Here is a 24,991-nt window from a genome sequence, read left to right as displayed (position 1 = left end):
TTTTTTTTTTTTTTTTAATTTAATCCAGTCTGCTAGGCCGGATGAATTTTTATTCGATTCGGAGCGAACACAATGCAGGGGGGGTTTTCCCTGTCAGCATTCATGCATTTTGACAAAGCAAACGAAAAAAAAAAGAGGAAAAAAAAAGAAAAAATGGGAGGGGGGAATACCAGTCATATGTCCAACATGAAACCAGTACCATGACCGACATAAATAAAGTGTTAAACAGAAAACAACAAGTCGTATCTACTTTTTCACCAATAAATACATTTCCAGGTGAGATAATTTCATGGGAGAATTGCACAGAATCCAGTCCGTTCGACAAGCCCCGCCCACCCAAATACACACACGCACATACATACTCACGCACGCACGAGAGCCAACATCCAAACAGCAAACTCGATCCTTAGGCCAAGGTTGAACAAGAGGGGCAGTGGACAGTAGGCAGGGTAGGACTGGACAGCGGACACCCCCGGGGGGGACGGGTGGGCAGGAGGGGGGGGTCCGCAGGGGAGGCCGGTATTTGGCAGTGCCCACGGTGCAAGGCAGGATTAAGGAGCGGGTTGAGACCCTGTAACCAGTACAGCTTCTGGACACTTTCATCCATCACATTTTCCACAATAACGCCCTGGGCCTTTGAGACTAGGAGAGAGAAGGTATCTCTCTCATGGTGACCCAGATGTACTGACTGGGGGTCATCACACTGGTGACAGGGACACACCAGAATGGGGGAGGGGGGCAGCCAGGAAGGAATCCAGTTAATCCAGGGATGCACCTCACACATTTCTGCTAAGAAGCCCTTGAAGGTGGGGGGGGGGCAGTTAGCCAACATGCTGCAGCATCGCTATAGGAGAGTAAATGCTACAGCAACACACAATTCCACATGTCACACACACACACACGTGTCCATTCACACTAACCCCGTAGTTGGCTCAACCACACCTTCCAGAATCCTGCTGCATCTATAGAAATTACCGTCCCAAACGGGGGGGTCTGGGGAGTGAAACATTAACCACTACATAACCTTATATACATATATTCCTCCATACTCGTTTTTTTTACGTCTTTTCATCTTCACCTAGTTAATGAGCTTATTTGCATGGAAGTCCTTCATTTTCCAGTTGAGTTACCCGGTACATGTTAAACTTCCTCTTAAACTTTCCAGTCATCATACAAAGGAATGATGGGGGGGGAGATAAAAGAAAGACAAACGGGGTCTTTTATCCGTTATCTGAATATTAAAGATTGCAAGTTCAAATGTAGTATAAAAACTGCCAGTATGTAGGGTTGATCCACCCTCGGTTGGTGCCCTATGGCCACTGAATCAGAGGCAGCATTAGCCCTACCATATACAGCTCATTAATTTGCTTATTACAAACATTACCCGAAGGGGAAAAAAAAAAATCTTCAGTATTAAGACTATGTTCCCCTCCCCCCAGTCCTGATTGGTCACTTCAAAAAACAGGAACAGGAAGAGCGGACCTGATTAGTTGCCATACATTCAAGGGGGGAAGAATCATCAAATCCAAGTGCTTGAATGGGTATCGCAGTGCATGGATGCGTGGGGGGGCACAACGTCATTACTTGGGGGTGCTGGGCTTCTTAGGGGTGCCGGGCCGCTTGCTCTGCCACAGGTGGGCCGGGATAGTGAAAGCATCCACGCTCATGGACATGGTCTTGGATGGGATGGCAGTGAACTGCTTGCGGTCCGAGCTGTATTTGTAGATGGACTCCACCATGGAGGAGCAAAGCACGCGGGGCCCAGTGCCAGCCAGCCGGACCAGCTCCTCCGTCTCGGGGTTCATGGTGTAGACGGCACGGAACTGGCAGCTGGAATCCCGGAACAGGATCAGGAAGTGGTTGGCCGTGCACTTCTCCATCTCCTGGTGATGGGAAGCCAAAAGTGAGCATGTGAGGAGGTGTGAACACTCAGATGACCAAGCAAACAGATCAAGAAGGCCGGGTAGATGGTCAAGCAGACCTACCTCTACGATCTTCTTTTTCTGCGCCTCGTTGACCTTGCCGGCCAGACAGCACCGGGAGATGGCGTTGTGGATGATGAACTTGTTGGACTTGAAGCTGGGCTCTTTGTAGAGCTTGGGTCCTTCAAACATACAGACACACACCGTCAGTATACAACTGGCCAATCTGAGTCACATACAAGATCAGCACATGCTGAGAATTGGTGCCCCAAACCCCTAGCCCTCGGTGGATGAGACTCTGCACCAGTGTATTCTGGGACGGAGGCTGGCGAAGACACCGTGGAAGCGACATCCCAGTCCTTGTCACCATTCTGACTGGCCAGTCGGCTTGGTGACATCAGCCTTGCAGGCGAATGAGATCGGCTGGTGGAGAAGGAGGGGATGAGTTAGTGGCTGAGGCACGAGGTGAGGCCACAGAAGGGGGGCCTGGAGAAAGGTCCGAGGCGGGCTGGGGGGGCAGTTACCTGGGAGATTTCCTGACGGTCAGAGTCCCACTGTTTCCTGTGTCGTTGGCCATGGTGGACAGGCTGAGAGTGGAGTGGGAGTACACCTTGTTGAGCTTAGAGCCTGCAGGTACAAGGGCAGGGGTTACTGTAGACTGAGGGGGGCACGTGCGGAGAGGTGGGTGCATATGGAGGAGGGGGTGGCAGCCATTTACCGATTGAGCCCTTGGCGGGGCTGCGGGACAGGACCGAGTCGTCCCGAAACACGGTCTTGGGCCGCTGCTTCTTGACGGCGCGTACGGTGGTGGGCTTCTGCCGCAGCACCTTGTCCAGGTCCTCCATGATCTTCAGCTGCTGCCGCCGCTGGTACTCCTGCCGTGTGAAGTCACCTCTGCGCTGGGGGGTACCCTCGGGGGGCGGGGTGCGGGTTGGCGGGGGGGTGATGGCCGACGGGGGTCGGTCTTCTGCGCCCGGGGTGCGGGAGCCATCCAAGGCAGCCAGTCTGGGGGGCGGCGTCAAATGAGGGGTGAGGTGAACGGTGTGTGTATGTGTATGCTCACAATGTGATACAAAAACCTGTTATTCTGACGTTGTGGGGACCATTTCTTCAGTCCCCTTCAAGGGAAACTCAATTTTATAAAAATCTGTAACTGCAGTCAAAAAACTAAAGATGCCCAAAGTCTTGTATTTTGTTTGGTTACTAATGGTTGAGGTCAGGGCTGTTTAGGGGTTAAGGTTGTCATTGTTGGGATTAGGGTTTTGCCCATAGAAATGAATGGAGTCCCCACAAAGATATGAATACAAAACTAAGTGTGTGTGCATGTGTGTGTTCATGTGTGTGTGTGTGTGTGTGTGTGTGTGTGTGTGTGTGTGTGTGTGTGTGTGTGTGTGTGTGTGTGTGCGCGTGCACTTATGCGCCTCACCTGGCCTCCCTCTCCTTCTCCTGTTCCTGTTTCCTCCTCTTCATCTCCTCCGCGCGCTTCTGCTGCCTCTCCAGCAGGGCGGCTCTCCTCTGCGCCATCTCATCCTCTGGCCGCGTCTCGTCCTCCTGCAGGGAGGGGGGGCGGGGTGTGTAAGGGTGCTGGGTTACTGGATGGATGGACACGGAGGGGCATATGGGTGGGGATGGGGAGTGGCAGCATGGGCCCTGACCTTGAAGAAGAAACCAACGCCAGCCCTCTGCTCGGGCTCCGTTTGGTCACTCATGGAGTCGGAGAAGCCGTCGGTGGCGTCGTCGGGTTCCTCGCCCCGCAGAGAGGACAGTGGGATCTCGATCAGGCTGCTGCGTTTGCCCCCAAATGGCGCCGACCCGTCACTCTCAAAGGAGCACTCGGACGGGGCCCCGGAGCCGCCGCTGATCCCCGGCTCTCGCCTGGCCAGCCCGTCCAGGTCCAAGAGGACTGCTGTGGGCTCCTCACTGGAGCCCGTCTCCGATACGCTGTCATCGAGTAGCCGCCCAGGGGGCTCCAGGGGGCAGTCCCCACCCAGGCTGAAAGAGGACGTGGTCTGCACCTTGCACTGGCGGGGGGACACCCTGCGCAGGTGGGGTAGCGTGTCCACGTTCTGGGGGGGGGTCAGGACGCGCGTCAGGGGGGGGAATTTCAGCTCCACGGGCCGGGAATGGTGCTGCTGCTTGGGGCTTTTGGGGGGTGCCGACTGGGCCCTGCGGTGGGAGGCCTGTGGGGACTTGGAGGGTGTGGCCTTGCGGGAAGGGGAGGGGGATGCGGAGGAGGCGGCCACCGGGTGATCACGAGCCGGCTCCCTGGCGAATCGCGGCCCCGCGCCAGCGGGCTTGCTGTCGGCCGGGATGACCCAGGCCTGTGTGCCGGGGGCAGTACGGGCCCCTTTTTTGCGGAGCAGCTGGTTCTGCTGCTCGGACAGCCGCTGCATGTCAGTCTGCAGTGAGCTCAGTGCGGCGCTCAGTTTGGACACCGCGCTGTTGTACTCGCCCAGCGGCGCCGGCCCCATTGAGAAGGTCACCTGCTTCTCCAGAGTGGGCGGGGCTTCTACTGGCACAGGACTCTTCTGGTCTTGTGCCGGCTCCTCTCCCGCCTGCGAAACTGCTCCGTCCGGCTCGTCCGGGCCCTCGGCCGCCGGATCCTCGTCTGGCTGCTGTTCCCGTTTCAGCTGTAGGAAGGCGCTCTTCCCCAGTCTCTGCCGGTGCTTGGCAAAGATGGCCTCAATGCGCTTCTTCTGGGCCTCGATGGCCCGGCGCCGCTCCTCCAGTCGCGCCCCCAGCTCCGACATCTCCGTGTTGAGGGCGGGGCTCTTGCCAGGACTTTCCTCCGACTTCTGGGCCCAGGTGGTCATGGGAGTGGGCGGAGCCTCGCCGGTGGGCGTGTCCGGCACCAGCTTCTTCTTACGCTCTGCGAAGGTGGTCATCCGCACGCCACTGTCGGGGCCATCGTCGCCATGGGGTTCCGATGGACGGCCCAGCGGAGTCACAGCATCCACTGGCGTGACCCCCTGGGTCTTGGGGAGATCCTCAGAAGCATCAGAGTCCACACTGCCATCCCGCAGGACCGAGTCGTCGTCCCGAGAGCCCTCCGAGGTTCGCCGGCTCCGCCTCCGGCCCAACTCCCGATCTTCCCCAGCACGACACAGGATACCCGGATGGGCTGGGGCCGAGGAGCTGAGGGGGGCTGGGCTGCCATCGGGGGAGTGCAAGTAGAAGCCGTCGGGGGCTCCGTCGGGGTGCAGTCGAGGCTCCAGCTTGCTCTCATTGTGGATGATCTGCAGCGCCTCCTCAATGGTGGGCAGGTCCACCCCCTCGCCCAGTCCGTTCTCCAAAGCCCGGGTGGGGCGTGCATGTGTGCTCCATGAGGCCCGGTGTGATGCCTGGGGCCCAGCGGGCCCCGGTTCATGGTCCAGGAGCTGGCTGAGGTCCTCCGGTGGCGTGTAGGCGGGCCGGCTGGTGGGATTCAGGCAGTCGGAGCTCGCGGAACGGGTGATAGAGGCGACGGGATTGCCCATCACCACCTCCACGTCACTGTCCAGGCCGAACGGGATGCTGAAGGAGACGGCAGAGGAGAGGGGACGACTGGGGGGGGCAGAAACAAAGCGAAGAGGAAGGAGGTGAGAAGAGGAGAACCGGGTACAAATGCAGTCATCCACCTAAACCCAAAGACGTATAGTCATGTGATGAGTCGTCATGAGAATCAGGAGACCTACCTAAATGGCTTCTTAGTCCATGTTTTCCCGAATCCTTCTGCGGAGAACATTAAAAATCCTGTCAGTGATGCATGCAGGTGCATGGGAGGCACAGACACGCAGAGGCACGCGGCGGAGGAACTCACCTGGGGTCATGGGTGAGGAGACGGGCAGAAAGGGCGCTTTGAACGGGGAGGGAGAGGCACTAGAATGGGAAGGCGGAGAGAAACAGACAATGGGGTCACAGCTACGGTCTGCCGGGGTCAGTGCCAATTCACAGCAGTGACGTTAGCTGGTGTAGCGGTCAAGAAGCAGCTGCTTATGCTGACCTGTATCCAGCTGCGCGAAGTCGCTCTGGATTAAAGTGACCAGCCCGTAAACTCAAGACAAGAGCGGAGTGGAATTTCAGGAAATAAATAGGGCTGCTTAAGGGGAACGCCAGCGTCCTGCCCCATGCTAGACTGAGGCTCTCCTGGGTTATCATACCTGTTGCTGCCGCTGTTCTGGGTAATGCAGTCATTCAGCCCAGAGGTATCTAGGTGGCACACAGGACATGGTCTCATCAACAGTCATAACTAGTATGTCCCTAATTGGTCTCCAGGGCAACTAATAGGGCATAAAAATGCACGTCTGGACCTTACTGAAGAGCCGTGCTATTTATGGCAATGTAATCCCCCCCCAACCCAAATACAACTGCATTAACAGTCCATGTCCCAGGGCTGACCCCGTTTTCCTGTTCCAGTACCTTCCAGGTCCAGAGGTTCTAGCGGTTGGACAAACTCGGGCCGGCGCACTTCAAACCAGTTCAGCAGCTCTGCCACAAAGCTCAAGATATTGGCCTGCAGGAAGAGGCAGGTTTAACACAGGAAGCATCAAGGTCATGTGACCAAGAAAGTTACCTTATATGGCATCATCATCCTGCTCACTGCATGGAACAATATGTTACCGTAATACTCAATGTACCTTTCGGATTCGTAACGCTACATGCTACACAATCTTGTACCTGGAGTGGCGGTGGGGTGTAGAGTAGGTCCTCCAGAGATAGGGGGCAGCAGCTATGCAAGCAGCCATCGCAAAAATCCCGAATCAGCTGCAGGTTGTAAAGGCTATCTGCCACGGACATTGCGTCCTTCAAACACAGATCTGTCAGATGGACAGAAGAAAGGAGGGGCATTACATACCCTCCTAGGGATCGTAATTAATCATGGGGGGGGGGGTCATGGAAAAAGTAAGCTACTGTTAATGATGCTCACCATTCGGGAGAAAGGCCCTAATGGACAATGACTCTGTAGTCATGGCTACAGACTGGGATTGAGAGAGTCCCAGGGGATTATGGGAAAAGAGGTCATGAGAAATGGCTGTGACACCGCGCATGTCACACGAAGACCAGACTATTGGGGGATAGGGGGCCAGAGGGCGTCCTGGAGGAGCAGGGTTGGGAGGGGCATACCTTCTAGATGCAGCAGTCTGGGGCAGTAGTAATGGATGAGTGATGCAAGTGCACAGCCATTAGCGAGGTCCTTCACACCGGCCACTACTGGGAAACTAGGGGGGTGTCTGGGTGCCATCTTATCCTTCCTGTAACGATTCTGAGATGGAGAAAAAGAGAGAGAGAGAGAAAGAAAGCATGAACAATGCTCTGAGGACCCAGGAAGTCTGGGTGGGGGTCCATAACGTCTGAAAACTAGAAGGCAGGTCCTTCGAGCTCTATAGCCGTCTTCCCAAGTCCTGTCTCTACTTTCGCACCACGACCACAGCAGGACCGCAACGTGACCACACACAAAAAAACCCCACAAGGTAACAAATATATGGATCTCTAACAAGGAGGCAAACAAACATGAAAAATAGGAGACACACTCGGTCCTGCTTTAGCTGTGGTGTGAAAATGCACACTGTGCATCCAGAAGAATGGTCACACTGCACCAACATCCAGGGGTGTGACCCTCCAGAGTGCCCTGATTTTATCCGGAATTAGCCATGAGATGCTGCTAATTCTGCAAAATGACAAAATCAGCAAAAATCAAATCGCCCAGCCACTGCCCTCACCGCCCCAAGCCAAAAGTCCGCCAATCAGACGCCCTGTTACAGGAAAGCACGAACTGACAGCTAGACTTGACCTATCACACGCACGCACGCACGCACACGCCACACATGCATGACAGGCACAGCTCAGCCAATCGCAAGGCACGGTCAAGCGAGATGATGCGACGAGGCACGGGGACAGGGCGCCGGCGTGCCGCGAGGGGCTCACGGCAGCCGGGCCAATGAGAAGATGAGCTGAGAGATGGATGGGAAGCCTCAGTGCTGGAGACCGGGCAGGGTGGGGGGGGGGGATCAAACCACCCCCAATCGATGGGACATCTACGTGCCGTTCGTTGTCTGAAAGGTGGGACAGATCAACCTCTTCACCCTTCTGCGCTGTTTAAACTGGGGGGGGGGGGGAACGCTACAAAGGAAGCCCCCTGCTGAGCAGCGCGTGAACTCTTGCACGGAGGCCTCGCCGACGCACACAGACACGAGACGCACGCACAGGGATGATGGAGGTGCCGGGCTGTGCGGCTGCGTGTACACATGGAGCGTGTCGGGGGGCGCCCCTGTGCCGCCAGCCCCCCGCGGGACCTTACCGCTGCCTTCGTGTCCTTCGGCTCCCTCACGCAAACCGTGAAGGCCCTCTAGACGCAGGACGGCAGAGAGAGGAGAAGCGTGAGAAAGGCCGGAGTGATATAAATCGCAAGGAAAACGCCAGCGAAAGGGAGCCTCGAACTCCTATAATGAATGTAAGGGCTGCAAGATGGCCGCTGGACGGGACACGCTGACAGACAGCGGGAAACAAGATGTGATTAACAACCGAAGCTGAAGCCCGGCCGGGAGCTTGGACCTCCAAGCGTTAGTTTATGGGTGGCCGTGGATGAGAAGCAGGGCTGTCCAACCCCTCCTTAAGAAGGCTACGGAGTCTACGGTGTACCCAGGGTCCTAGCACCCGTGGAGTTTCTACAGATGAAAACTGGCAAGCTTTTGCTGGTTAAGGTCAACCCCCGACTTGCCTTTCAGATACATAATGCTACGTGCTATACATTCTTGTACCTGGAGTGCCGGTGGGGTGTAGAGTAGGCCCTCCACAGCTAGGGGGCAGCAGTTATGCAAGCAGCCATCGCAGAAATCATGAATCAGCTGCAGGTTATAAAAGTGGCCACCTAAAGTGGACTCGGATTGGACAAAACCCAATAAAACTCATTTACTCCCGCCATGAAAAGGGCTCCGGCTGTCCTACACCAGCCAACATCCTTATAAATGTCATACTGCAATCTAGCCTTTTAGCAAATTAGCGGCTGAGGTCCCAACCAACATTGTCGTAGTGCTTCCACCCATTGAGGTCCATTGGACCCACCCAGCCACACCCTCTGACATCAGCGGGAGGGAAAAAAAAAAAAAAAAAACACAGGCAGGCCAGCACAGAGCGGCAGCGACGGCGCCATTCCAGCACACTGGCAGCAGGGGGCGACAGAGAGGGTGGTGGACCAGACGGCCTGCCACCCGCATGTGAGGGAGCAGGAGAAGTGAGAACGTCATGAAAGGTGGCAAAATGAGACTTACAGGAACAAGCTTCCAGTACCAGCGGGTCGAGCACTGCCAGAGAGCAAGAACGGAGGAAGACAGGAGGAGAGGAAGGAGGAGAGGAAGACAGAGGAAGAGAAGGGATTAAAGGGCTTTAAAGGCACTAATCGCAGAGACAGTGGGAGTGTCTGTATAAGAGGGCAGGAACACAGGTTAGGCCATCTTTGTGTCTATCTATCTAATTGTATTTCTTTGCTGGAGTGTAGGGCTATGCATTGTGAAGTCAGTCTAGGTGCACATTTGACTGGTGCTGCGTGTGTGTCTGTGTTACTCACAGCAGGCTGTACAGGCTGTAAGTCTGGGCTGGGATGAGGTCTCTTGGTCAGTTCTTCACTCTCTCTGAGTCTCTGGTTCAACTGCAGGACACGAACATCGGCATATGACACAGAGGACGACGCGGCGCGATGCCACGGAGACACACAGATATACGGGAAATGACGTGTCGCTGTAAGCAAACGTGAACAATGACTGGATGGGGAGGGGCCGGAGCACTGGGGGTGGGCGGGGCCAAACAGAGGCACTGGACAAATCAGAGCCGAGGAGGGAGGAAACTGACAAGATCGCAGACCTACCCGGTTGACCCAGTAGAGAAGGGCTTTTTCCCATTCAGGCTTGCCTCCCGGCTGCTCGACCTTGCTTGGCATCTTCGCCGCCTTCAGGGTCTCCGTGGCGCCCACGGCCATCAGGGCGTCCATCACTGCCAAGTGGGCACTCTGCGCGGACACAGAGGAGAGGGGGGGGCACTAAGAGGCGGGTGCAAGTCGAACGGGGGCGGGGCATGGAGAGAGAGGGAGTGGCTGCAGCACAGCAAAGGCGGAGATGAGGCTTCAAAAGTCACAGGGGGTTACTGTGACTGACCCCCTCCCCCGGAGAGTACTTCAGTGACCAGCTGCACAGTGATCCCCCCCCCGCCCCTTGGATTTTAAAGAACCAATCATCCATCACCTGGGCATTATCATGCAGAAAAATAGTCCACAAAGGCCTCTGTGGGCTGAGTACACACGGTGCAGAGGTGCTCCATCTGCAAGACCTCTCGCAGTTTCCCCAGGTTCACAGTCACTATAGTGGAAATTGGCAGTACCCTGATTCTGTCACCAGGTGTCTCTGCTGCTACCCCCTTGTCAGATCTGAGTCAGCGATTACTAGGCTGTTTGCCTGTGCCACAGAAAGGAAAGCGGGAGGGGGGAGGGGGGGCAGAGTGGGAACACCGTGGGGAATATCAGTTTGCTCAATGGGGTGGAAGATCAGCATGTCCTGAAACCAGCGTACGCACAGCACTCAAGCAGGTGCTGACTGGGGTCTTTTCGGAAAAACATTTTCCCTTATCTCCTGTGACTCAAGTTCAGAAATTCCTGCCAAACAGCAAAGAAAAGAAAAACTTTAGCTGACAAATTAAAGATTCAAATAAAAAAAAATAATAATCATCTGCCAGGAACAGCAGAATCGCAAAAAAAAAAGTAATTGAGAGAGTGGCTCAGCATAGTGTAGCAGGCAGGAAGTGGTGTTGCACTGAAATGACCTCACTGGGGAACTGAAATCGGACTGCGCACAGTTCCTGAAAGCCCGGGAATTCCACATCTGCTGCTGCTGTTTGCGTTTACTAAGCAGCACGGAGGAGAAAAAGCAGGAGGCGCAAGGTCGGGGGAAGGCGTGGAGATCAGGGCTGTGTGTGCGCTCGTCCGCGTACGTCAGTGGCTAAACGTCAATCCGGGAGCGCAGAGAAGGGGGGGGGGGGGGTGGAGGGCCAACAGGGATTATCCATTAATCCAAACATCTGTACTTCCTTTCAGGGTCTTCTGTTCAGTCTAGAATGACCGGTCACACCCACTAGAATGAGTTTCAGTCACACCCAGAAGCTTCTCAGAAGGCCGACACGCCCCCCCCACCACGGAATTTCTCCCCGAGCGTGACGGCCCTCCCCCCCCGGGTACCTGAGCTTGTCAAGGCTCCCTGTTTATCAGCTTGTTGAGCCGACGGGAGCCTCTTACATGCTAAAGCGCTAACCAGCGGCGGGACGTTCCTATTATGGGGGTGTCTCCCGCTGTCTGTGGTGGTGGGGGGGGTCAGTCAGGGCTCTGAGGGCAGACCGGGGCCCATTTGCTTCAGCCAACCCACTTCAGTCAGGTTGAGGTTGCATCGCGGGTCAGTGGCGACCCACAGGACTCGGCCGGTTCCGTTTCAGGCCCGGGGCTGTTGCATAAACATTAAACCCACCACTCATACAAAACTACTCACTTTAGCTTGCAGGTAAACACTGGGTGTTTCTCAATATGCATTCTTGACCATTCTCGTGTACTCGTACCCCTCCTCAAATATCAAGGATTCACTGGCTACATCCTCACCGAAGAAGATCAATCCCCAAATTTATTGCACCCCAAGTTCGTTCATGGAAGGCAAGGTAGCAAGCCGGCTCTTGCCAAGACCACAAATGTGATTTTTGCCTACTTGTTATTGAGAAACACCCATTAACATTCAGAAGAGAACAGTCCAAGATAGTCCTGAATGCTACACTAATTCTGCATAACCTGACCTGTCTGGTATTTCAAAGGTAAAGATCCACCATCCACCAAGTTTTGGTCCACCATCTATCCAGCTGACCTTCTCTATCCCCACTCATCAAGACCTGCCCTGCTCTGTTAATCTGCACACAGTAACAGGAATCACAGAGTCCAACCCAAAAGTGGCATACTGGCAGCACACTGGAATCCCCTAAGCTCCATCACATGCTCGGACTAATTAGAGTGGCAAAAGTATCATACAATTACCCACAATTCACCTCTCCACAATGGCCAACATTCCTCCCTGCCACACACCCCTGGCCAGCGCGAGAATGGAACACCTCAAAATGACAATTTACAAAATAAAGTGATTGAATAGCACTCATTACCACACACTAAAAGCAGCTACAACAAAGAAGCTTCAGTATGGTGCCAGAGAGGGATTTACGCCTGCAAGAGCTATGAAACATTTCTGAAAATTCGGCATCTATAACACCCCACCCAGACATGGGGCCCAGAGCTCCCAGTGAACACAGAATACCTGTGTGTGTCTGTCAGTAGACTGTGTTTAGCAGACAGGGAGGGTGGTGGTTAATGTGGACAGCAGATTTTTCAGTAATCTCCACAGATGTACCCCCCCCCCCGTAATGAGATGACTGGGTCCTGCTCTTGTCGCCCCAGGAGAATAGGCTCCTCCCCTCGGAGTCTGGTTCCTTCTAAGCTTTTCTCCTTCGAGGGAGTTTCTCCTTGCCACTGTCACCTCCGACTTGCTCTCTGGGGGCTTTGGGCAGGAATAATGTCAAGCACTTTGAGACAATGTAAGGTTGCATGTTGAGGGAGGTCAAAAGAGAATTTCCCCACGGGTGTGAATAAAGTATGCTTTAATATTATTATTATTATTATTATTATTAAAATGCGCTATACAAATTTAACTGAATTGAATACAAATTTTATATCACTGTGTGTGGACTACTGTCCTAGTCTAGAATAAATTTATTTTTTACCATCCATCCATCCATCCATCCATCCGTCTGTCCTCCATTTGTCATGGCCATGGTCACATGAGGCCCTGGAGCCCGTCCCAGGCCACACACACCACCTGCAGCTGGGGGCCACCCTGGACTGGATAGTTCATCACAGGGCCCATACACACAAACCCAATGGGCGATTTCGAAATGGGCGATAATCCAGCTGTGGGACTTTGGACTTTAGGCGACGACCTACGAAGCGCAGGGAGCACATGCTACCTCAGGGGCCACAGATGAGATTCGAACCCAAAACTCGGAGGTTGAGGCGATGGCATTCGGACACTGAGTCACTGTGCTGCCCCCACGTCTGCAAAATGTAAGGGAATTTTGCTGTGCAAAGGATACCGTTATACGATGTAAACATCCATCCATTTTCTGAAACCACTTATCCTGTTCGGGGTCACGGGGGGTGCGGAACCTATCCCAGAGGATACAGGCGCAAGGCAGGGAACACCCCAGGATGGGGCACCACCCCATCACTGACATCAGACACTCACACATCACACCTATGGGCAATTTGGTAACTCCAGTTAGCCTCAGCATGTTTTTAGAGTGTGTGTGTGGGGGGGGGGGACACCAATGTACCCAGAGGAAATCCCATGACGACATGAGGAGAACATCAAACTCCACACACACGGGACCCTGCCGGACACTCGAACCCAGGTCCCAGAGGTGTAAGGTGACAGTGTTAACCACTGTACCGCCCTGTGTAAGCACCACAGAAATAGTAAGCTAACAAAAAAAAAATCACATTTTCATTATGCTTTTATGCAAACTGACAAACATCTTTGAGAGCAGGGTCAGATGATCCCTGGAGCAATTAAATCAAGGGCCGTGTTCAGGGACCCGAAGTCGAAAGCATCCTGCTGACGCTGGGATTGGAACTGATAACCTTCTGATCACAGACACGTCTTAACCCATTGAGCCATACTCCACCCCCAAAATAACAAAAATAGGTTAGAAATAGTAAAATAATGTGCAGATAAAGAAATATTTTCCAATATGTCGCTCAGTGGGCCAAACAAAAGGTTTTATTTCTTTTTCAAAGCAGAAACTCTGAGGGGAACCTCTCTCACGCGCAGACTTCCTCCCAGAGATGAGGAGTATCACCAGGTTCTGAAACATTTCACTTTGCCATTGGCTACCAGAAGCAGGATCCAGAGGCCCGGATGCACCTAGAACCTGGGTACACCTGGTGCTGAGCTTAGCCCGCTGGTGTTGGCCAGCAGTGGCAGAGTTTACCATCACTCAAACCACACATTTAAGTTTTGGGGGCCCCCTGACAGCCACAAACTGCAGGAGGGGGGGAGGGGGGATCTCAGTCGGAAAGGGTGACCACTGCTAGTGTTACACTGCAAATTAGAAGCAAAGCAGAACAATTCTGTATTGGCCTCAGAGGCCTGAGCTGGGCACATATGCAGCACCAAGCCTACAGAATTAGGGAAAAAAGTTTTGAATCACCAGGTCGGCTACAGGCTACCCACATTCCATGTCTGGCACAGCCCTGAAAACGGAGCCCACAGCCTTCCCTGGGAAGCCGGCATAGCTCCTCGGTGTCAGGGCTCACCATTCAGGGAGCCCGAACGCATATAGGAAGGCCCAGGCCGAAACACGTCACGGTCAGACCGCCCCCCCCCCTCCCCCCCGAGAGCCGAGATATCACTCCTGAAACGTTAACCTGGGTTTGAGGAAACATTAACAGCAGAGGGAAAACAGTCCAGGAACAGACTGGCTATTATGGCCGTCGGAGCGAAATCACCATGTTGCAGAACGGCATTAAGAACACAGACCTGTGGATAGACACAGATCTTGGAAACTTGACATTTCTAAAAAAGAAAAATGACAGAACACATTTACAAAGAAATACTGAACCCATACTGGCGAAACCGTGCTGACAGGGAGATTCTCCAACAACTCGGGCTGGTGAGGAGTCGCGACGAAGAAAAGCAAAAACAAAATCACGCAATGGGCAAAATTCATATTTATACATTTAAGATTTTCTCACTCGTATTTTCATTTTCCCCCCCAAACAAACGAGTTGCTTTGCTGACGTTTCTGTCCAAAGCGATAATCTATATAATCTGCACATCAGGTGTGGTCCGAAACCTGCAGCCCCACACGTTTGATGACCACGGTCCCCGAGACTACGAACGACAATAGGCAGGTCCATGAAGATCACCGCTCTCCTCAGCGTATCCCACTGGTGTTGCGTTTACAACCCTTTCAATAAAGCCTCTTTGTAACAGAGATAGACATTGCAGAAGCGATGGCGGTGACAAGAGACTGGGGGGGGGGGGGGGGGCACAGCACGCCCCATCTGCGCCGGAGCCAGAGGAAACACAGCAGCCCCTCGCGATTCTGCACACTGACCCACTTTCCCATCCATGATGCAGCCAGACAGCACCAGGCGAGCACAGCTGCCAGCCCCGTATCAGATGGCATCAGCCAGGCAGCACCAGCCGAGCTCAGATCCTATCACAATCACAAAGCGGATTGCAGCCGATCCGTCAAGGACGTCACTCATCGCGGCGACGGAAAGTGACCCGCTCTGCTCCTGGGTCAAAGGTCAAGCCCAGACAGACATCTGCAGCAACATAATCTGAAATTACTTTCTTTGTTTTTTTTTGATAACGGAACATATCCCTCTTACAGCAGGAAGCCTTATAAAAGACTGGAAGCGGGGGAGTATTTAACAATCAGAACAGCCACATGGAGCACATCACTGGATTGATCATCACTGCACAGCTGCGGGGAGCTTGAAACACACAAACATCTTTCTCACTCCCTCACACACACACACACACACACACACACACACACACACACACACACACACACACACACACACACACACACACACACACACACAAGCTTCTTCCCTAGGTAATCTTACCATCTTGATAGGCTTCTGTCGAAGGTCGGCCTCTGTCACTGGGACATCCTGGTCCTTTGGGGCCACGCCCCTCTTGGAGAGGAGCTGCAGGAGGGCAGGGTTGTCTCTAGGGGGCGCCGGAGCCCCAGAGTGGCCTCCTAGCAGCAGGCCGCAGGCCCGGCAGTACAGCTCAGAAGATAGCAGAAGGTGCGTGACGGGGGGCTTGATGTGCTCCTGTTCATACTGGTCACTGTAGAAGGGGTCCCGCAGCTCCACAGGCACGTTCTCTACGGGCAGAGACGAGGGACAAACAGCACGTGAAGCCGGAGGTGCTAACGCTGCATGGCGCTCGGTACAGGGCTCTACAGGAGGACGCAGAGGACAAACAGAACAGAAACGACAAGCAAAAGCACATGGCCAAAGACATCTGAAGTGCAGGAAGTTACAATCAGCCCCCCTCCCCCCCCCCCCAGATGGTACTAATTATGCCAAGAGAGACAGACTGCAGGCCAGGACAGATTCAAAATTAACCCCCGCCTCCTACTAGTGCACCACACCTCCCCGAGGCTGCAGTAATCTGGATGAGTGGAGAAAGTTCAGGTAAAACCACCGAGTTCAGGGAAGGGGGGGGGGTGCCAGCCCAGTGGATTCCACAGGCAAGGCGCACCAAAGACACTGCCAGGGACGCACAGCATATCTCCCCCGTGCCCCCTCCCTCCAGCGGTGACCCACATTCCGCTGTCCTTCCCATGTCCTGGCATCCAGATGTCCGCTTGAAGCTAGCGGTCGGCCAGAGGAGCTCGGAGTGGGACTCGAGGTGGGCAGACCAGTCACTCGTCTGGAATGGGGGGGGGGGGGCATTTAGAAAGGCTGCTTTCTGGGGCTGTTTAAGGTGGCTGGACAGGATCCCAGTCCCGGAAGCTGGTGGAGTTTATGTAGAACATTTACATTCTGTGTCAGTGGAGCGGGGAATGCAGGACTGTCACACATACACAGTCAGACACAGAGTAACACACACTGAGACACACAGAGAGACAGACAAACACACACACAGTGATAAATACACAGACAGACAGACACAAAGGGAGAGACAGATACACAAGTGGTGGGTCTGTACCGCAGACGCAGGCAATCCTGAAATCCAAGGCACCCCCCCCCTTCCCACCTGTGGGCCCCAAACAGAGGCAGCCACAGTGAAACCTGCCCCCCCACCGGGAGCCCAGCCCAGATGGTGTTACACCACATAGCAGCCACAGGGGGATGCGGGGGGCTGGGCACCGCAAAGCATGCCAGCATCCTGAGATTACAGAGCGATACCCACCCCCCACCAGCCAGAGCATCCCCGCTCATGGCCTTTAACACTTAGCACCTCTTCCATTGTTTTAGAAGTGGGGGGCGGCCGGGAATAGCGGGACAGGGAGGAGCATGAGCAAGTGGGGGGGGGGGATGCAAAGTGGGATGCAAAGGCCCAGCTGTGCGTCAGATGGGCCGAGCTGATAGGCTGCTCATTTCCATGTGGGCGGGGCCTTGCTGCTTACTGTTACGGTAAGGGACAGGGACCGCAAATGGACGGCTGTTAAAGGTGTAAAGCTTCCAGAAAGTTCCATAGCCTGCAGCGGAGCCCAGTATAACAGTTTCCTCATCAGCCGGTGGCTCCTCGCCTCACCTGACAGGTATCAGGACGGAGGGGGAGGGAAGACAAGCACAAATGGCATGTGACTAAACTCCCTGCAATCCAGGTCAGCGTCATGCTGCCATCTTGGAGATGTACACTGGTGGAGGGGTTCAAAGGTCAGGCTGATATTTTTTCCTGTACAAGGACAGTACTCAAGAATACACCCCCTTATCTGCCTGGACTCTGATTCCAAAACATCTGACCTGCTACACACACTAACCAGGAGGGTGTGCATCGCCCAGTTTTTGTTAATATGGCATTTTTCAGGTATACTGTTACTGGATAATTAATAATGGAAAACGGCCTTTCGTCGTGACACATTTAAATCACACACCGTGCAGCCGGAGGAGCAGCAGGCCACGGCTGTCAGGCGGGGGCTCGGTGGCCTGTGAAGGCGGGGAGCCGCCCCAGGGGACGCCCGGCGTGAGGGGCGAGGTCAGAGGGCATGAGGAGAGCCAGCATCACCGGGAAGGACGAACCGGGGCGAGAGCGGTCGACGGGAGCCAGATGCATTCTGGGATGGCTTGGCCCACGAGTGCTTGTCCTCAACCGGCATATCGCCCGCTCTCCGGCATAGTCCCCCCCACAGGAGACCCTCTAGACTGCTGGTTGTCATCGCAGAGCCGAGGTGGGGGGAGGGAATGAGGGTAGCTCACATGGGGACAACCCCCCAGGCTGAAAACCGAGGTCGTAGTGTCAGCAGCGGTCCGCCACCTTAACCCCCCCCCCCCACATATGACGACACTCCGGTGACTCAGAGCTTACAGATTTCTCTTGCTAAATCGAGTAAACGTGTTGTGTTGAGTCAACAAAGGATGCGTGTCTTAGGGCGTGATGCACACGTACAAAATACACACGCACACGCGGTCCGTATAAAGGCCGCAAGAACTTCCCAAGGTGTGCGTTCAGCTGCTCTTCTCCATTCAGCCATTTAAAAAAAAAAAACACAGAGCGGTGCCTGGAATCTGTGTGCCGGTCGCCATAGGAACAGCACTCGTTAAAGATTCCCTTTAATTAAAGGGACGGTGCGGGCGGGCGGGCGGGCGGGGTCAGACGCCGAGCGTATCACGTTAACTCTGTTTTATGGCCGTGGGCACAATCAGGTTCCTGTTCTGTTTGAAGGCCGGTAGTTTCAGATGCGCTGGTCCGCTCTGCTCGACGCTCTCACAAACGCTCGACGCTCTCACAAACGCTCGACGCTCTCACAAACGCTCGACGCTCTCACAAACGCTCGACGCTCTCACAAACGCTCGACGCTCTCCAACAAACGCACCACAGAAGAAAGGGGGGGGGGGGGAGAAAAGTACCTGGACAGGACAGAGAGCGTCTTCAGGCTCTTGGTTGCCATTAACAGCCACCCTATCGACTGTCGTGCCTTACATACACTCGCCACCTTATCTCAAACGGGGAGAAAGAGAGAATCGGAAAATGAATAATGGCTCCCGTTCTGGTTTAATGCCCCCCCCCCCCCCCCCACCGTATTCACCGGCCAGGGCACCCCAGCCTGACCAGCCTCTGTGCCAGAATCAGGCCTCTGTTTCATTACTGTTATTACTTCCGACACAGAGGCAGGCTGCTTGGAAAATCAATTCTCGTCAAGTCCCATCTCTCAAAATCTCTGCCTTTACCGCCAGCCCCCCCCAACCCCAAAAGCCAATAGCTGAAGCCCAATCGCAGAGCGTCCGAGGGAGGGAGCGCATATTAGTGTTTATGTCCCCAGAACAGACCCTTATCCTAAGTGACGCACATACAGTACACCGGGAGGAGAGGACAAGACACGACAATACGCAGGGCAGTAGATAGAGGAATTGACGTGGAGTGCCAGAAGGTGGCGTAACGGTCAAGGGCAAGGACTTCCATCTTGAAGGTCAATGTTCCTCATAATTATATTAATGATAATCCAGGGTTAAACCATTTGCTGAAATGACACTGGCTAAATGAATTCATGTCAGGTTTAGCGAAATGTTTGCGATCCACATTCCCAGTTCCTCAGCACACAAAGCTAGTGCCTCTTCTATACTGGTCCCACCTGTTCACGTCCCAGTCAGCAAACAAACACTGACGATGTTTCTGACCGGCAGAAGACCTCCGGCGAGCGCTGGTCCCCACGCGCTACAGCCCCGTGACCGTGATGTCACCACAGGGCGGGGTACGAAGGGGCTGGTTTGGACCTGCACAGGCCACGTCTGTCAAAAAGTCTGCGGCGGTGCTGGTGCGGACCCGAGCAAGTGCGTCAGCCAGAACAACCACTAATACAGTCGGCCAACATAAACAAGCCGGTGCCACTTGGGCTGACCTTTGACCTTTGTGCAGATAGACACGCCTCCATTTACAGGCTGAGCTCAGTATAAATAAGGCGAATGTCAAAAAGGCACGTTTGCCTTGATGTTTACGCCGAGTGCACTGAAGATGGGGAGGGAGTAAATAGGGAGAGTAGATTATAAGGATCCCAATGAAGAAAATTAGGGACGACTCAGAGGGACTGAAAAACAGAGCTTTGCTGGACAGCATCCACCAGACGAAAGTGCGTCAAAGTGCCATGTTTAGACTCTTCCATCACTAGGAGCTGGGGGGGTCAGCTTCAATAAGACTGCCTGGCAGAGGAGACGACGACAGCAGCCTCTCTCTCTCTCTCTCTCTCTCTCTCTATAGTGAGACCTAATTCAATCAAGCAGAGAACAGAGCCCCCGTTCACACTAGGCCACGGCACAGGAAAAGCTGACCCCGTTTTGGAGCCTGGGAAGAAGGGTGGGGGGGGGGACGGTCGGGCGTGTATAGGCACGCCTCAATGGGTGACGCGTAAACAAATTGGCACGGGTGGCCGACGAAACCCGTTTACATTTGTATTTTCATTTATTTAGCGCCCGCTTTTATCCAATTTTAGGTGCAAGTGACAAAGCAAGGTGACACAGTCCCTGGAAGCAATTGGGGGTCGATAAGGGGTCCCACGGTGACATCACTCGGCCAACTCTGGGACTTGAACCAACAACCTTCTGACCACAGGCTCAGCATCCTACTTCTTCGTGGGCATCAGGAGTGACCCTCATCACCACTATACCAACCACCCTCCCAGTAGGCCACTTAAAAGCCAGCCGCCGCCCCCCCAGGGCGATGATGTCACACACATACTGTGTCATTAAAATGGACAAGCTTTCCGGGAAGAAGCCAGAGATCAGATTCAAGATTCAATGGGGGCATAGAGGGTGGGGGCAGGGCAATCAAACATCTCGGATCGAAGACACCCATTACCCAGAAGGCCGAGCCACACGCCAGCACAACCGTACTGCATTTACCCCACCGTCGTCCAAGTCGTGTCATGTGGGGCCAGTCTAATCTGTCTGCTTATGCAAAACCCCGAGATACTGCGCTCGTTTCAAAAAAAGAAAACAGGGGCCAACCATAACCGTCCAGGGGTTTGAACATGGGCCTATAGATAGATTTCCAATCTTAACCGCAGGGCAGAAATGGCACTTAACCTTGGACAGGACAAAAGGGAGGTGTACAGTAAACACAAGGCATGCGACGGATATCTCCACCTGAGGACTGCTGCAGCCGCAGCGGCCAGAGAGGAGCATGGAAGCCAGGTGTTACTATCCGCAAACTGAAAGCAAGCAGCACGCCCTGGAGTTAGTGCTCAGGTGCATGCAAAGCTACGCCGGCCTCGATTCACATGGAGGACTGGCCGACCTTTGAGCGGACGGCCAGGGGGAGGGGATACGGACAACGGGAACGTTTTTCCCAGAACTGTCCACGTGAAGCTGGACGCAAAAAGCCCCTGAAACGCAACTCTTTGATTCGCTTACAGCACTTACACTCTCGTCCGACTTTCGCATAGAAGCACAACTTTAGCAAATTAGTCCAGAGTAAACATCAACGTTTAAACAGGTTGCGTTTCATATTTTTGGTTATTTTTCTATTTAGCTTTATTTCTCTTATTTTATTCCATCCTTCTGTCATTAATCTGTATGTTAGTTGATTCTTTGTATTTTATTTCTCTCATGTGAAGCACTTTGAGCTGTACTCCTTGAATGAAAAGTGCTATAAAGATTATTATTATTATTATCATCCAAGTTTACAGTGTACCATGGTAACACACCGTGACGAGAGCATCTACCCTAATATCGGCTGTGAAGACATTTGTGACCAAGTGGGTGAAGGCAGCATCATGACAGTCCATAGATGAGGGGCCTTACGCATGGATAAACCCTTTTAGGATCGTCATTATTTTCCATTTCAAAGGGCGCCCCGTCTTCTCCGGGGTGTGGATTAATCCCGTGTAGGCTGGATGAGATCGGTGGTGAGGTTTGAACACCGGTGGAAAATAACAGTAGGCCCCAGTATTACGGGAGATGGAGAAACAATCGGGTCTTTTCTGTCGGCTATTTACAGGTGTGACTATGTACCTGTCACTTCAGCACTGCGATAAATCATTAATGCAAAATATACCCAACGGGGAAGATCTGAGTCGCACCACAATTACGGCCGATTCCATTAGTCGGCAAAGATTAACAGCGATCGACCGAGAGAAATGAAACAGCCGGCGTGTTGACACACGGAATAAAGGCAAAGGGGACTCAGGCCTAAGCCGAATCTCCAGCAACGCAAGCCGGCCGCCGAAATAAACCGGTCAGCGTCGTTAGGTATCCCGAAAGCCGGCGCACTCCCTGGTTTAAATTGCACGGTGGGCGTACATGCAACAAAAGGATGGCAGCGAGTGGGTGTGTGCAAGCCTGGGAGAGGTGGGTGAAGGCGGGCGGACCACCACCATCCACGCCGATCTGCACAAATCATCTGCCAAACACCATTTCTGATGATCTACCACCGGCACAGTTCCCCCAAGCATGTACCGCTCACACATTGCAATAAAAAGGAAGGTTTGCGTGTCCTCTTTTTTTTTGGGGGGGGGGGGGGTGTCGCGGTACATATTCATATTACTCAAGCAAGCAAGAAAAAAAATAAAAAGACACTGAACAGTCGAAACTCACTGCGTTAGGGTTAGGATAGAATATTACCCGTATATCTGTCCTATTTAAAGCTTTTAAAAAAAATTAAAAAAACTGGGGGTCGATTCAAAAGATGCGTCCTACCCGTAATCAGCACATATTACTCCAAATAAATCGGTTTGGGCTCAAGTGAAATACCACTGACAAAAGACGCGAAACACACAACGTGGGACGCCCGCCACCCCCCAAGGCAAAACTACGACTCGATATTTCCCTTGTAGTCAAACACACCTAATACTGGGGTTTCTAGCGAAAAGACTCGAAACGGTTTCAGACTAACCCCACTCGGGGCTTTCGCTTTGTATGTGCAGAGGTCCCAGGAGAGCCGACCGGGGACTGGTTTTCTGGTTAAACACTTCATCGTCCTCGGCGCCACCTATAGCCTTTTGTGTGGCCGAAATCGCTGAGTCTACACGGCATTTTTATTTATTTATTTTTTTACCTCCACGCCGGGGTTGATCATGATCGCTGACAGAAGGGAGAACAAACGCTGCTACAATGTAACGCCTAAGGGAAATATTCAATCAAGAAAACGTAACACAAGCACACCTACCTGCACTGCCGTACGCTTTAGACAGAAGCCAGCCCAAACTGGCGCATATTTTCGCCCTAGTCAAATCGTACTGATCCAAAGGCTTGATGTCCGGGACCACGAAAGTCCTCTTCATCGCATTGGAATCCACCATAGCAAGATCCGTGGACGGGCTACCGGCAGGGGCGAACAGGATCGGGAGGTAGTGTCGTACAAAAAAAAAAAAAAAAACAAGGAATTAAGCAGTCATTCTCTTCGCATTACAAGGCATCGGAAGCGTATGCGGTTCGGTACAAAAAAACGCCGCTTTTCGGGCTTTGAAAAATGTCTCTTTTAAATCCAGAAAAAGAAATCCGTTGGAGCCCTTTTAAGAGATAATATATTCCTTAAGCGAATGCCCAAGGTCCATTTAATACAAAAAAAAAAACTATATATATTTTGACCCCATTTCACCGTCCGCCCATCGCGGTGCGATTTCTGCGTCGCGCAGCGAGTGCCGAACCCCTTCGATGACTGACCGAATTCCAGGTGATCCACGGGGACGTCAATCAGGCCGCCGCTCGTCCAATGGCGTTTGGGGAATGAGCGGACGCCAAGCGAAAGGGGCGGGCTCTAAGGCGTGTGAGCGCAACTAACAGGTACGGTAGAGAAGTGCGCACCGAAACAGGTGTATGACAGGTAAAACTTGCCCGTGTTTACGCAGGAGCGACATTACAGCCTCTTTTATTTACAATTGTGTCAGGTTTAAATTGCCCGCTGTCTTTTAGCTATCGTCATTAATCAGTGATATACAGATGTTTTGAAATGCAGTATTTTAAATTGTAATAGACGCATCGTTTAGCATCATATATTCAAGGTTGTGTGTTTGGAATCCCGCCTCGGATCTACATGTGGTGTTTATACGTGTTACATATAGGTGTTTCTAAACCATACTTGTGCATGTATCCTGTGATGCGCTGGCATTCTGCATAGGGTCTACCCCATGCTGCGTGGGATAGATTCCAGACCCCGCCTCCCAATTACCCTGCCCAGGAAAAGCCATTGGAAGATGGATGACAACACTAGATAAGCCATTACTGAAAATAAACGGAGGAAAATGTGTATATTCGGGTAATGTTAGCATCTCGCAGTTATAGCTCTTTTCGTCTCCCCCCCCCCTTCCGTTGCCGATAATACAGATGCGTAGGCATGTTATGTTTAACACCATTCCTGTTTCTACGAATAACACAGCCTACTGTAAATAAGTAGCATTACCTCAGCGACCGATATTCGCCAAACACGGATGTCTGTTTAAGACAATGGGACCAGGGTATAGGTGCAGCTTTCTCCGACCAAACACATTCCTGATGGGTTGGGTGGGGCGCTCATTAGTCAGGGGATAACCAGAGGATCACCTGTCTGATTAATGATCAGTTTCTACCGCAGATCTCGGCAGCACTAACCAAACCACCTGCATTCACATACTGCATCCTTATGCGGAGATCACATTACTTAGGTCACATCACATATGTGTTTCAAAATAGACAACGTCATGTTATATTAACCTGCCCGTTCAATTTCCCACTTACGGTTTGATTATGGGGCCAAGTAAACACGGGACTATGTCCTGCCTACTGACCCACACGGAAAGACAAGGTTCTCAAGGAATCTCAACATCACGTGGCGAGAAAAAAAGGCGCTCACGTCCCGCCGGTTTAATTTGGTAAGGGGATTACTAGAAAACTATTTTAATCCCATTAAGAGAGGTTTCTCTTGTATACTCGGGATATTCTTACATTTCGTGAACCTACCCACGCGATCACTGAAGACGAAAATGGCACAGGCGGCTGTAATCACGCCTGACACAACAGAAACAACGTTACTTGTGATGGCGATAATCTGTTCCGTGTCCTTCGGCTTTTTTTTTTGACAAAGGGGACATATAGGGGGTGACTGGCACAGACGGTACACTGCACATACATGATGGACATTGTCACCGAATTCGTTTTCCACCGCCAGGACTGTTGATCCTAAAATTGCATTTGATGCCCGGGCGTCGGCGCCGGCCCACTTTTTCCCCATTCCTCAGCTATTTCGTGCGTGTTTGCCAGACTCCCGCATCTGCACGCTTCCAGGCGTCGGCCACTGGAAGCCTGCAAACCAGCTCTTCCGTAAGGGCGGTACCGGCTACACTTAGCGAGAATTGATTGGCTC

The 24,991-nt window shown here is 53.0% G+C and overlaps 1 protein-coding gene across 4 annotated transcripts; it reads right to left on the bottom strand.

Moving 5' to 3' along the window:
• Positions 1-33: 33 nt before the first annotated feature.
• On the bottom strand, positions 34-23,347 carry camsap3 (calmodulin regulated spectrin-associated protein family, member 3). Of its 4 annotated transcripts, XM_048990601.1 has the most exons (19): positions 22,820-23,347; positions 15,610-15,875; positions 9,763-9,903; positions 9,466-9,546; positions 9,170-9,202; positions 8,200-8,247; positions 7,026-7,164; positions 6,579-6,718; positions 6,321-6,414; positions 6,062-6,110; positions 5,722-5,780; positions 5,597-5,633; positions 3,578-5,465; positions 3,349-3,473; positions 2,641-2,927; positions 2,447-2,549; positions 2,227-2,345; positions 1,986-2,104; positions 34-1,883 (listed from the first exon to the last, which is right to left on the bottom strand). In XM_048990601.1, exons 1-19 carry the CDS (start codon positions 22,950-22,952, stop codon positions 1,581-1,583), a joined length of 4,164 nt encoding a protein of 1,387 aa, XP_048846558.1. In that variant the 5' UTR covers positions 22,953-23,347; the 3' UTR covers positions 34-1,580. The 4 variants fall into 4 exon arrangements, with proteins under 4 accessions (XP_048846558.1, XP_048846559.1, XP_048846560.1 ...); XM_048990602.1 differs by lacking the exon at positions 8,200-8,247 and having other exon boundaries at positions 22,820-23,346; XM_048990603.1 differs by lacking the exons at positions 8,200-8,247; positions 9,170-9,202 and having other exon boundaries at positions 22,820-23,345.
• Between the last annotated feature and the right edge of the window lie 1,644 nt (positions 23,348-24,991).

The sequence above is a fragment of the Brienomyrus brachyistius genome, chromosome 22 (assembly GCF_023856365.1).
Source record: "Brienomyrus brachyistius isolate T26 chromosome 22, BBRACH_0.4, whole genome shotgun sequence".
NCBI classification, from domain to species: Eukaryota; Metazoa; Chordata; class Actinopteri; order Osteoglossiformes; family Mormyridae; genus Brienomyrus; species Brienomyrus brachyistius.
This window is presented reverse-complemented; position numbering and strand designations above follow the sequence as displayed.